This window comes from Manduca sexta, unplaced genomic scaffold (genome assembly GCF_014839805.1).
Source record: "Manduca sexta isolate Smith_Timp_Sample1 unplaced genomic scaffold, JHU_Msex_v1.0 HiC_scaffold_2532, whole genome shotgun sequence".
Lineage (NCBI taxonomy): Eukaryota > Metazoa > Arthropoda > Insecta > Lepidoptera > Sphingidae > Manduca > Manduca sexta.
Genome location: NW_023593506.1, coordinates 1,886 through 16,421, shown reverse-complemented (window position 1 = coordinate 16,421; position 14,536 = coordinate 1,886). Strand labels below are relative to the sequence as shown.

The window sequence follows — 14,536 nt, the reverse complement described above, 5'->3', positions numbered from 1 at the left end:
AAGTCACACTTTGCAAAGCGATACGTGTTCATAGCAATAAACTTATTGTTTTTTGAGCCTTTTGTTTCATACGTTTAAGTACGGATTAACATTAGATTATAATTAGGATATTTGGAAGGATACACAATTAATCTGTTTTTTCCATAATGAATATTAAAGCGATAATCTTTGAAACTAGGCGCGACTCCAGCGATTAGTCATTAATGTAAGGAAATTGCTCTAAGCAAAAGCTTGACTGAACAGAACATTATCAACGTTATTGTCATGAAGATAAAGTATTTTTTCTTTGTCACTGAAGCTCTTTATCGTTGTGTGTTTTTGAAAAATAAATACTTTATTACTTTTGTCAATTGGCGGAGGAATCGCGCAACAAACACAAAAATAAAAACATACAATCGAATTGAGAAGTTCCTCCATTTTTTGAAGTCAGTAAAATTCACCTTTCAAAGGATGGCTTTTGAATATTTAAAATCGCAAAACTCTAAAATTTGAGGCGGCGGAATAGGATCGAAAATATCCGTCCATAATTTTGTCATGTTATGCAGGTGTCGGTCAGTTTTATTAATCCACTGGACGTCGTAACAACCCTTGCCTGGACCCTGAGTCGTTGTACGGTTTGGTCTCATTGATATTACAGGTCCAATAGGGTGAAAATGCGTGAGTGGTAAAAACGAGTAAAATTGCGATTGATTTCTTAGGTTTACGCGAAAATCATATATATCGAAATAAATTATTTTTCCCGCGTTACCATGACCATTAAGGCTGTAATGTCTTCGAAACGTCGTAAGGAAATTATAATATAAAAATCGCGATAAACTGGAAAAATAGTTTTATTTCAAAAATACTCTTGTGATTCACATACATCAACTGAACTGCAATAAAAATCTTGAAGATGACTAACAATTTACAGAATTTTATTTAAAGGTAACGAATAAAAGGGATTTCATGTGTCATTAATTCAATTAACTTCCCTACACATTGTCCCTCTTTAGCCCTATTTACCCTGTCTTGGTACAGTCTCAGAAGGTCGTAAAAGAGTTGGTTGCGCGAGGTCTATAACTTATATGTCTACTATGTTAAGTATGTAAATAAGTTTTCAATGATTTTATATTGTGTTAGTTTGTTTTGAATTTTCCCTCGAGGCATTGTTTTTAATAATAAAAATGTTTTATAAAAAGTGGATGTTTTGTTTGAATACATTACGGCAAAACATTGCCAACGAAACAAACCGAATGGTTGTAGTCACAGAGACTAATCTATACCGAATTATAAGAAAGATAAAACTAGACAAAGAGCGATAAACTAGTTTTAAAAATATGTAACATACATACATGTTACAATATTATGACAAATATTTTATAAAAATATTTTCTGGCAATGCGAAAAGAGTTAACTATACTATTTTAGATTAAAAAACAAACAACCAAAGCCGTGCAATAAAGTTTATTCTATTTTCATCGTTCATTCATTCGGTCAGTTCCGTTCAGTCTTCGTCAGCTATGTGCACGTCGTCGTCGGAGCCTTCGTCAGCGGTGGGCGGGCTCCCTGCATCAGCGGAGTCAGGAGTCGTCCTGCGCCACTTGGCACGACGGTTTTGGAACCACGTTTTTACCTGCAGACAATAATTATCAAGTTGAAGAAAGGAATTTGAAGTGAACTAAGTATTAAGTACTATACTCAGTAAAATATCTAGACATGGACGAATTAAAGGTTATTTTTGATTATAGATAAAGGTGCATCATGTTTCAGTTAGAACAAAATCAAAGTGAAATAATTTTCTTAACAATCTTCATTTGCCATCTCTAGTGTTATCAATGAGAGTGGAGATAAAAAATTTACCGATATACTTAGCTTAATTGAATTTGTGTATTATATAAAAAAACGTCTGCCTCCCAAGCCCCACCACGGATTGCAGCAGTTTGGAGGTACTGGAAATACATTGCAGTTAGCAACAGTATACGTATAATTAACAAGTAAAGAAATTTGTCCCTCTTTTCAATTCATTGTATTCTGTTTGGCGAAAATAATGTATTTGTTGTTTACATTTTTTTTTACCGAATATCGTAATTTATGTTTCCATATAGAAACAAATTTAGAGATGCAAAGATAGACAGTAATTGGAATTTGCCAATCTTGAAGATACGGTTTTATTACCTTTTAATGCTAGATTAACTAGAATAACCGCGTAAAACATTAGCTTGTACATTTTATCAATTGTATATTGATAAGTTATTGGTTTATTTGAAAATGTTGTACATTTATCCTTATCTATGTTATCAGTCTATAAAAAATGTCAGTTGTTTTCCTGTCACACACATACTTATATTATATCGTATTTGGCCTAAATTGTTTTTTATCTGTTAATATATGAGAATTCTAATTTCAAATGTTTTGGGAGAAATTATAGATAAACGACGGTTGGCAAAACACCGTATACGGTTGTATTTGGCGGCAATTCAGACTTTCTAATAGCACATTTATCACTTTGACCATTCGCAGCGCTCGCGTCGGCAGCGGTTTTTGGGCATGAGTCAAATAACATCGCCAGCGAGTCAGGCGTGGTGTTGGTTGGTAGTTCAAAACAATGGGAAATTGTATAGCGCTCATTTCGAGCGAAATGCGAGATGATCTGAGCACGTGTGGTGTGACGACTGTTGCAGTATTGGGTCAACCCCACATAGACTGAGATAAAGAGAGAATAAAGAAAATTGTTGATAATATTGCATTTAGTGATATATTTAATTTCTCCAAAAACAGATAGCGTTTAATTATAACGATAATCCAGATTTAACAAGATATCAGATAAACAACACTTTTTGAGATTACAAACATATTAGGGGTAACCATATTAGGTATTTATATCAATATCAGTTATAACATTGTTATACAAACTGTGATATTTTTTTAAGCGGATTAGCATAGTATTGAAGAATGGTATATCATATATAATAAGTATGTTTATCTTAATTATTATATTTTTTACACTTATATACATTAAGTATATTACGACGCATTTAGACTTTAGCTATCGCAATTTAAAATGATGCAGAGCATAGGCAAAGGTTAAGGATTTAGTGATGAAAATAATTTACTAAATAATAAACATACTTGTACCTATCATAGCATCACAGTTCATTCGGCTAGACTGATTTAGATGCAGTCTTCTCTATTAAGCGAAATTCTAGTAAAAACTTCATCGAATTCCTGCCTTGACTGACAGATGGATGGTTTAAACTGATGACTAGAAACCTGAAGTTTACACGAATGCCTTATCCAACGTAGAAGAACACTAAGAAGAGATTAATAATAAAAGTTAAACCTTACTGAGAGTTTTAATAATAAGTATAATTTAAAAATGTTTAAATGTTTAAAAGCTTTTATTCGCTCCAGCCGCCTTAAAAGCTTGTTATGGCGTTCGGGATATTTGTTTGGACATCCCGAACAAACTGCTCAAAAGTGGCGAAGAGTGAAATTTTCCGCAAGGTAACCCAACAACATATAGATACTAATAAATGTAAATACTCATACACATAAATGTGGTTTGCAAATAGTTCTAATAATTGGATTTCACATGAATTACCAAATGGAAGCTAGTAGGAATCAGATTATATGGACCTTTCACCACTGCTGTTTAAGGTTAACATTGGAATAGCTTTATCACCAAAACAAGCCTTTAAGGCCGGTCGAGCGAAAACAAACGGTTATGCTTAATTTACCGCCATTTTTAATAAATGATCTAAATCACTGTTTTTAATATAATTTAAAAATGGACCAATCAGAACAAAGTATTTTTGACATGCTTACAAATGAGTTACTTTGATTGGTTCATTCTCAGAATCGGATTGAAGATTGAGATTGGGATCCTTTATTGAAAACGGCTGGACTATTGGCGAATAACTTAGCTAATAAATATGACTATACCTATAAATTATGAGTAACGAATACATCCGAAAAAACCTCTTCGTCCATTCGTCTGTATTCGGCAAGTATCTTAATCAGAGGAAGGATAAGGAACATTTCAAACATGTTGAGATAAAGGATACAAATTTAAGAAAAAATGATTCGACCAAAGTAAAATTATTACAGAATATAGATAATAAATGAATTTTCATATTTCAACTGTAATCGGAAAAGAACATTTTTAGCATTATGCTTACTTTTATGGTAGGATATTCTTCAATATAATTTCGAAAATATCACGCTAAGCCGTATTTTGTCTATCGTGAAATGTCAATGAGTGTGATTATAAGATTATAGTTGTTAAAATAGGATAGTAGTATTATGGTGGAAATGATAATCTCTGTATTTAACAACAATCTGATAGATTAAATAAAATAATCAGGGGATTTAGTGAGGTGATCAATAGGAATTAAATGCTGTGTTATTGCGGTAGTATGGACTATGGGGAAACCCGAAAGCCTTGGAGAAACCGGGAAATTGTCATGTCATATGGCACGATAAAGACTCTTTTGTAAAAATAATTTTGACGAAATGGTGTAATCAAACATGAGTTGTTTAAAATAGTTTACGTTATTCTTTCGTGTAAATTAATTTTATCGGAAAACATCGAGATAACTGAGGCTGGTCAAGTTTGTCAAATATATTTATTAACTAACAAATTGGTAATAAGTCATAACGTTCTACTAATTATATTTATTAATGTATAACTTAATTTCTTGTCATGCTATTTAAGTACACGAGTGGGGCATGTTTCAGAATCTATACTTAATTGTATTATATTTACATTACTTAAATTACATGAAAACCTAACTAGGAACAACATTGTTTGCAATTTTGCTTGACGGTAGATATGGGTAAGGTGCATTGGTGTAAAGGAAAAAAGGATCCGTTCTTCTCAGAGCCAACAGTTTACTGGTGGTAGGATACAGTGGCGAAAGGTGAAATTTTTCAAACGGTAACCCAAGGAAAAATGCCTTAGTTAATATATCGCGGCCAATTTAATAGAAAAAAAAAAGACAAACGTAAATACGTAAATCTAAAAAGGGAAGCCGGTAGGAATCGATTTGTATGGACACATCGCCACCGGTAGGATATATTTTATATCCGCCCAGATAGCGACCACCGTACACAAGGTGTTAAAACCCACATTAGCCTATATAAGTGTGTAGCGTTCCGGGATCAGTCTGTGTATATCCAGTTTCAATAGGCCCGAATAATTGAGTCAACTACCAAGGCGTAATTATCTCTCGTCAGTCGACGTTCTATTGGACTCAACTCCATTTACCATTACGTGCAACTGCATTGGTGTTACTTTCCCGTGCTCATACATTAAAAAAAACAGACAATATTACATGCGAATTTAATACTTTAGATTTGTCACTAGCGACAACGGTGAAGGAAAACATCGTGAGGAAACCTGCCGGCCTAGCATGCGCACGACGACAAAATTTTGTCGACACTTTTTCTCGTGATTTTGTCGTTTATCTCTATATGTCTACCGACACTAACATGCGCGCTCATTTTCTCGACTTGTCACGAGAAAAGTAGAGAAAAAATTAATGTTTTATTAATCTGTGGTATTTTTGTCTACAAACCCTAACATGAGCAAATAATTTTATCGTTTTTTGACACATGTAAACGAGATATTTGTCTTCTTTGATATTGTACGAAGAGATAAACCGAGAAAATTATCAATTTAATATATTCGTTAAAACGTATCTTACTATAGTAAAATAATATCGATATACGACAAACGAGAGGCGTGTAAAGTGGAAAGAAGACATATTATACTTAATTGATTTATGATATCCCTTTGCTACAAAACGAATGGCATTGTATATTAAAGAAAAGTTTGCTCCCGATTTGGAGTCTCAAGCCAAAGGCATAGCCGTCCGTTTAAAGGTAATTGAATATATTTATTACATACTTAATTACATAAGTAGCTGAGTTTAATATCAATTGAAGTATTTTGATTTATAAATAATGGAATCATTTTTATTTTTTTAGGTGAGACTCGTGAATTTTACGTGCAAGGTATGTTAGGGTTCTTAGATTGTACCCATATAAAAATATTACCTCCTAATGAGCCACAAAGTGCACAATATCAAAAAATGAGGAAGGATGCCTGCGAAACCAAGGTTCAACTGGTAATGTACTATTAATTAATTATTAGAGTTAATAGAAATAAAAATGAATGTACTTTGAGAAATATCTTCACAATTAATACATAGCGTGTTACCTTTCATAAAAATGAAATTAGTGTGCCAACTAATGAGGTAATAAGAGCTATTTAATCAGATTAATTGCAGTTTTAATTTTGTTTATTTTAATACTACAAATACAAATGAGTAACTTGCTTTACCATAATGTTTTGCAAAACTAGTACCTATATGTTACCAAAAAAATGTCACATTATGGATTCAAACAGCAAAACTCTTAATGTGAATGCCAGGTATCAGAGAAGATACTATTACTATGCAACTTAACAATATGAACAAACAATATCTTGCTTTATTTCTTTATTAAAAACTTCATTTACACTGATTGTATACTGATGGACTTAACAATAATGGATATATGGTTATACACTGTTTCAAATAGTTGTTTGACTATATTATTTTACCACTGGTACAACTTCACATTATATTACTATTGTTAAGTAACTGTAGGTAATGCAGTATTTTATGTTACAGTGTTCCAATGGAGGAAACTATTATAAATGACCATCATATGTGAGAAGAACCTGTACAATTATCAGTACCTGCAAGTGTCTCACAAGCAGGATGACCTCAATTATAATAAATAGATATTTTCCTATGTAAATAATGTATATTTTATTATATTCACATTTTAAATATCAAGATAGTTTTCATTATTACAACAAAATCTTCTACACAAATTTAGGCAACAATAGAATATTTCATAATAACTTGTTATACAACAAATTTCCTACAATTACTGTAATGAAATACTATGAACACTTACAAGAAACAGAAATTGCACTCTCAAGTAATTGCTGCAGTTTACTTATATTATTAATTTCCTAAACCAACAGAACAAGAACACAACAGAACAGAACCAAATTTCCTAACATACAGATGTTTTATCTAGTGTATAAATAAAGATACCTAACGAAATATATATACATGATATTAAGTATTTAAAAATGTAGTTTTTCTTAAAAAAAGGTTAAAAAATACATATTTTCATTAAAGTATTAAGTTCAAACCGAGCAACTAAAAACTTTTTGGGAGTACTATTTGGTAAGCTCTTCAACATGGTGTTGACTGCTGGGCTGGGGACATTCCAATGAATGTAGAGGCACTTGATTCACGGAACTAAAACAAAAAGAAAATATATACTTACTTCATATTTTAATAAACACTAATACTAAAAAACATCAATTACCATCGAATAAGAACAAACTTGAGCTTTGTGGCTGCAAAGTTCAACTTACAACATTGGTGTTTTGCTAATAAGGTTATTGTTTCACTATACTTACATCAATTGGGTATTTTGTGAGGCCCAAAGCCACAGCCATCTCTTTCCCGATTGGACTACTGATTCCATTAGCCATTATGGTACATCGTTCTCACGGCGGGGCGTAGTCACCCGAGGTAAAGTCCGGCTTGGGCACCATATACTCGTACAAATAATTGTCTTATTAGATTTTATTTGATTTTTGTCTTGTTACTTCGTACTCCAAAATAGGGCGGAGCTGTTATTTTGTGTTAGAATCCTTATTATATTGTACAATATTAAGTATTATTTATTTTGAATTTGTTTACTTATTTACGTTTTTTATTTACATTATGCTCTTTGTTATGACATAAACTGTCACATAAAACGTCAAAAAAACCTAATTGGATCATAGATCTATAAAAATTGAATGAACTAAAACCATTGTAGCTATATTAGAAAATAAAATGTTTAGAATATATATTTCAATGGGCAACATCGGTTTGTCTTCACGAGTAAACTTATGTCTTCAACGAGGAATTTGTCGATCGTGGTGCGCATGTTAGAGAAAACGAGATATTTATCGACATCGACAATTTGTCTACTCTCGTTCTCGAGATATCTCGTGATGCGCATGCTAGGCCGGCTGCACATCTGAGAAGTTCTCTATAGGAATTTCGAAGGTGTGTGAAGTCTACCAACACGCACTAGGCCAGCGTGGTGGACTAAGGTCTAATCCCTCTCAGTAGTAGAGGAGGCCCGTGCTCAGCAGTGGACAAGTATATAATACAGGGCTGATATTATTATATTATTATACTAGCGACAAATACCCATACTACTTTTATTGGTGGTTTGGTTAACACGAAACGTCCTCGGCATCACGGGCGGCCTTAGGCCTATTATCTATATATATAAAAATGAGTCTCTATTTCCCTTGGTCATCGCATCACGCGTGAACGGGTGGAACAATTTCGCTAATTCTCTTTTTGTTGTGTTAATTATTGTCGGGAGAAGGTTCTTATGAAAGAAAAAATAAGGAAGTTGAGCGGAACATTAGAAAATTTAAGAAAACTTCACGACAATATTAATTTTACTTGGTTAACATAACTGTCAGCGAGTGACAGAACGCGCGCTGTGAATGCATAGTTAAGACGGGACAACGTCTGTCGGGTCAACTAGTGTTAGCATATAATATGTAAATCTAGAACAGACGTACTTACCTCGTCTGTGGGAAACATTTTATTAATCTAAATGTACTCTGAGCGATATTTATTAAAAATATTCATAGACCTTCATATTTTTTAATCATAGGATAATTTTAATATAAAGCTGTTTTACAGATTTTATAGCTTTTTTATATTATAATATTCTTCCGACGTGGTGGACTAAGGCCTAATCATGGTAGTGGAGGAAGCCCGTACCCAACAGTGGGACATAGAGACTTTCCCGCCCTCACACCCACCACTACAACTCCTGTAAGCCAGGATCAGCAGTGGCATGCATTTTATGACACCGAGCAGTGAAGCTCGGCGAGTCTCGGGGAAAACTAATATGTCATTATCCCGCAACGAAATTAATCAAATAGAAAGATAGGGAGGAGTTGGAAATATTAATTGTCCACTTCCCTCCAGAGCAATGCGGGTGACAAAATCATGCTGTAAGGAGGCGATTTAACCTCAAGGATAGGGACGTTTACAACTAGATAAGCTAGTTATAAAGCACCACGGATAAAATTACATGAAAGGGTCCTATCACATGAGCTGTTAGATTTGATTACAATAGGCATGGCAAAACGCCGGAAAGCACGGAAATTCCGTCTAGTCTCAACAAGGTCCATGTAGTATACAACCCCAGATGTTATTTGCATACTGTTTAACATGATATTGCGCTCTTCATGCCAGAGACCACACTCCCAAAGTACGTGATAAGCAGATTGTTCAACCTCGTAACCAGGTGTAGAGCATGGGCACGCAGGAGAATCAACAAGCCTAAATGAGAACAGTTTACCCTTAAAATTACCATGGCCGGTAAGAAATTGCGATACACAGTAATCTATTTCTAGCCAAGTTTTAATTAGGCGATCGCGAACGTACGGAAAGTATTTATATAAATGACATCAACAGTGGGACAGCATATAATCCAGGACTCACATCATATAATAACTATAATATTTTTTATCATTAATTTAATCCTATTACGATAAAGGAAACTATAAGCGATCTAATAAGATTTGGCTTTAAATTACAAATTAGAATACTTATACATTAATGCCTAATTCATACGTATTACAATGCGATAGTTCTCTCTTTACTAGTTAGGTATCTTCTATTCTAACTTGTTCTATGGATCTTATTTTTGATTCGAACGCGTAGAGAAGCACCAAGCGAGCTCTCACTAACTCGCCGTGTTATTGAGAACGTTCTTAAATAGTAGACGCAATATCTGTGGCCGTTGTCAAGACATTTTTTGCCATAGTTTACGCTTATAGAAACAAAAATATGTATAAGACTTACATATCCCAGCAATCTTATGGCTATGATATATAAACGATTATGGAAAAGTCTCGGTAAAGGCCCTTGATGTTTCATAATTTAATATCTAAATGTCAGTCTAACGCTATAAATATGAAACACTATCACACGGGAATTCACATTATCATTCTATAAATAGAAATGGATTAATAATTCCGGAAATTCTTTCTTATATTCAAAGTAACAATAATTATTGTTCATTTTCCTTACATTTCATAATATTTATAGGTTTTCTTGTATTAATCTTAGGATATATCTTGTGGAATATAATACTATAATACCTTGATAATACCTTGTGGAATCTAATATGTCATACAAATAACAAATGAGGTTGTAGCAATATAATCACCAAATTGTATAACTATGTTCGATTAAATGGTATTGTGAACAATAATCATTATCTAAGATTACAATAATCGACTTAAAAACTTTATTTAGGTGCTGACGTCGATACTAATTTGTTATTATTGTCGTTATGTCACTTTGTTTATTGATTTCCTTATACAGATTTTGTGTTTATTTTTTAAAAGTGTTTCCTTGTGACTTCACTGGTGTTACAGTTCGTTCGTGGCATAAATAACGGCTTAGTATAACAGTCGGGTATAATATAGCTCCCTGCTAGCAATAAAATCATAATTGGAAGAGTAATTTGAGCGGTAACCACGTTCAAACAAACAATCTCTTCAGAAGAGACTTTATACAGGGTCTTTTTGATATAACGTTAGATGAAACCACATACTTGTCTCTACGTATGCTAACGTTGTGCCCAAAATCATTCATAAATAACAATTATTGTTTTCCAAAATTACGGTTTATTTTTCCCGTCTAACCGCCATTTTCAACAAACGGTCGCAACCGATTTCGATCTATTTCAAAATGGACCAATCAGAACAAAGTATTTTTGACATGCTTACAAATGAGTTATTTTGATTGGTTCAATCTTGGAATCGGATTAAAGATTGAGATTGGGATTTTTTATTGAAAACAGCTGTTAATGAGGCGTAAATGACGCTCGCTTCTCTTACAAAGTGTAAGAATGTCACTAGAAGTAGACTAATGTTCCATGCGACATGTTGAGTACCTATATTAAAATGTGAAATATAGAGTACATGGCCAGTTTGCGACATTTATTCCCCTGACCACCACACATTCATTAAAGTATAGTGGATATCACCTATGACTTATGACGCACTTCCAGCCCAACAACGCCCAGATTTGAAGGAAATATTTGAGGATCACAAACATGACACGGGGTTTCAAATACCTTGCTCAACCAGTCTTATAGGCTTAGCAAAGAATTATTGCTGCAATATATCCAGAGTAAATCCTATCCCAGTAATAATATAACAAAATTGTGAAGACGTTTGAATATTTCTTAGAAGAAAACGCGTTCGAATATTTTATAAATATTTAAACCATTACGGAATTAACTTAACTAATTAGCAAGTACGCCAATAACGTTTAATTCCAATGTATTTTTAAGAAATATTCTTCACAAGCAAACCTGTGAAAATAATTTAGTCATAGGTAGATAAAATTGCCGGCGGCCTAAAACCTATCATCATTAATCTTCATTTCTTTGTTTTACTATTTACTATTCATCCACAACACTACCACAATCATCTTGGAAGTGGTGATCACCTATAAGATCTTGCTCGTTTATTGCTTAATTTAGGGTGGAAAAAAGCTTAACACAATTTAAGATACAAATAAAAAATGTACATCGTGTATAAACATTGACCTATTGCTGTATTCTCTATAATTGAGAGGGATCAGACCTTATACCCACTACGCTATCCTAATGCCTAAATTTCTTTTATGGGAAGAGGGGGAGAATAAAGAAAGACAGTCCAGAGACCTAATTCGTTTTATCTTCATTGTTAAAAACTCGTTAGGTACTTGAGAATAAATATATTTGTAACCACCAAAGGGTTAAAGGTAGGTTTCAGTGAAGCAAACCTGAAGACTGTCGCTGCAATCCTTATCCCTTCGAGGCTATTGCAGCTCAACTAGAAGCGGCAATAGCTAAACATTCTATATTAGATTCTTACATCTAAATTCTCATCAAAAATATAATAAAATTCTTACCTCTATCAAATCCGAACGTCTGCCGCAGCGGGTACGGATGCGTTACGTATCTATTCGCTATCAACTGGTTTCTTAGTATCTGATTACTGTTTAGCATCGGCTCGCTGTAATAACTGATCTGGTACACTGGATCTTTCCCTCTGTACGTCCATGGTAGGTTGGCCTTGATCGGTGTGGGTTGCAGCGGGTACGTGTTCCTTCTCTGTTCCAGATTGATTTTCGTGAAATCCATTTCATTTTGTACTTCGCATATTACATTAAACTTTGTCGTGTTATCTTTATCATCGTCTCTATGCTCTTTGACCTCAGTAGTACACGTCAGTGGTTTCGTCGGCTCCTGGCTTAGAGTTCTTTTGTACGGTTTCTTCTTAACATCCTGCAGGATATCCTCGATCAGGAAGGATTTTCTTTGCCTACACGCGCACATTATGGTGGCTGGTGTATCACTGTCGAATTTGTTATCAGTGTAAAATTATCAATACAAGTACGGCACTCGATAGCTACTTATTTAATGGATACGTATGATGTTTGATTAAGTACAGCCGATTAGCGGGGATTGGTTGGTGATAGGAGTGTCTCTGGGCCGAATGTTCGCGAATGTGGTCGTACTTTTCTAAGGCGGTTAGCATCAATATTACTAAATTCCGATTTAGTCTACCAATTTAGTATTTTACATGAAGATGCCTATGATAAATGCAATGAACTAAGAACATTAAATTTTTAGACGAACTCCGAAGATATTAAATAAACAAGTACTTTTTTCATAAATAAATTGTGAATTGTTAAAAAGTATAGACGTGAAATGATATTAAAAAAAAGTTATGTGCGTCTCCATTAAGTACATATATTTTTATGGTAATTATTTCCGTAGAATTAATTCCATTCCTAGATTTTTGAACTTAATATAGTAAAGATTATCAGATTCAAGGTTTTCTGGCACGAAATAATATACGCTGTCATCGTTTTTTTAATTGCCTTTAAATTTTTTGTATTTGGAAATGCGTCATGTCTTCTGTCAAGATTTTCACTTTTTACCATTGAGATACCTATCATACTGGCGGATTGAGAGCGATTTCTTTGCAGAACGAAGGCGCAGCGAATACTTTGTGGGCTCTCAACGCATTTTGTATAGTCAGAAAGATAATTAATCCATCAAGGAAACTTTGCTACTAGCTTTCTTAATTCGAAGACGCACAAAATGAATGCAAATGCAGATGTAGCGACAAATTTTGGAGAACCCGTTATTAATGCATCGACGAGAAGAGACTGGCTACGATTAATGTGTTATTTTGCAGACGAATGAAAATTTTGTTCCTAGACGCAACAATGAAAATCTAGATTTTCATTTTTGATATAAATGATTTTTATATTATGCGTTTAGATATTTATAATATTACTTGTTTTATGTTTGTATACGTATTTATTATTAATTAAGTACCTTATTTACTTTGATGTAAGTATCTTTGAATATCACGTTACCTTGATGCAACTACCCACCTGATCTCGGCACCGTCCTAAGGTTGACTGGGTGAGAATGCCGATATGTATTTGTAAAAAATAAAAATAGTTACTAAATAAAGAAACACCTTATTAAAATTGATTTTAATTACGAAAAGGTGTATTGTACATGAGTGTACAAAGTAACGTCAGCGAAGCGAACGTTTCGCTTAGACTATACATATTTTGTATGCATTTTAATCGGAGTGTTCACATGGTGACGCGCGTAACACTTGTCACTTACACGTGGTCTTAATGTAGAATGCTCGTCCCCAATCAATCTTCGATTAGTTGCTAACAAGTTAATATGTGTGTTTTTCGCCGTTATGTATCGGATTAAAGTGATAAGGTGTGTGTGCTGATAACATGTCGTGTAATCAGCGCCTGAAAGCATTTAATTAGCCTGACACTGCTTTGACGAACATGATTTGTTTGTAATATTAATAGAATAGTGATGCCCTCGTTAGTTTTTCAGATTATTATATTTAAAGGGCCGTACACACTTTACTGGTGGTAAATCTCTTATATGTGAGAGTCCGCCTGGGGAAGTAATACCGCAATGTCTATTTCAGCCGCCAAGGAGCAGTGTGTAGTCACTGTTGTGTACCGGTTTGAAGGACGTTGTAGTCAGTGTAAATTTTGGTCATAAGACCTATGTCTCAGGATGGCGAGCGCAGTGGAATATCAAAAAATACTTTGAAATTCATGAATAATGAAATACTCATAATTCTTATGGAATATGTAATATTTTCACACGCACATTTCAAAGTTACGTCTTTAAAATAAAATTTTAACAAAATACAGTGATATCGGAACGATTTGATTTTAAATTTACTCTTTAAGGATACACGGGAAATTATGGTTCCTTATTTTAGGAATTAAAAGAACAAAATAACTCATGCCTAAATTGGTTGCAGTTTAACCAATAAAAAAGCTTTTGAAGTGTAAAAATACAAGCATTATTCATACTGGTGGTAAAATATATTTTGTATCCGCCCGGA

General features: G+C 33.7%; 1 protein-coding gene across 1 annotated transcript; it reads right to left on the bottom strand.

The window, feature by feature from the left end:
* Positions 1–1,483: 1,483 nt before the first annotated feature.
* On the bottom strand, positions 1,484–12,499 carry LOC119192257. Its single transcript, XM_037446084.1, has 4 exons — positions 12,039–12,499; positions 1,884–1,928; positions 1,673–1,689; positions 1,484–1,612 (listed from the first exon to the last, which is right to left on the bottom strand). Exons 1-4 carry the CDS (start codon positions 12,463–12,465, stop codon positions 1,484–1,486), a joined length of 618 nt encoding a protein of 205 aa, XP_037301981.1. The 5' UTR covers positions 12,466–12,499.
* Positions 12,500–14,536: the final 2,037 nt, after the last annotated feature.

Excerpts from the sequence above, each read along its gene's own strand:
- LOC119192257 (XM_037446084.1), bottom strand. The coding sequence starts at position 12,465 with ATGTGCGCGTGTAGGCAAAGAAAATCCTTCCTGATCGAGGATATCCTG. Across the intron at positions 1,929-12,038 it reads GACGTTCGGATTTGATAGAG|TACCTCCAAACTGCTGCAAT; the intron begins GTAAGAATTTTA and ends ATGTATTTCCAG.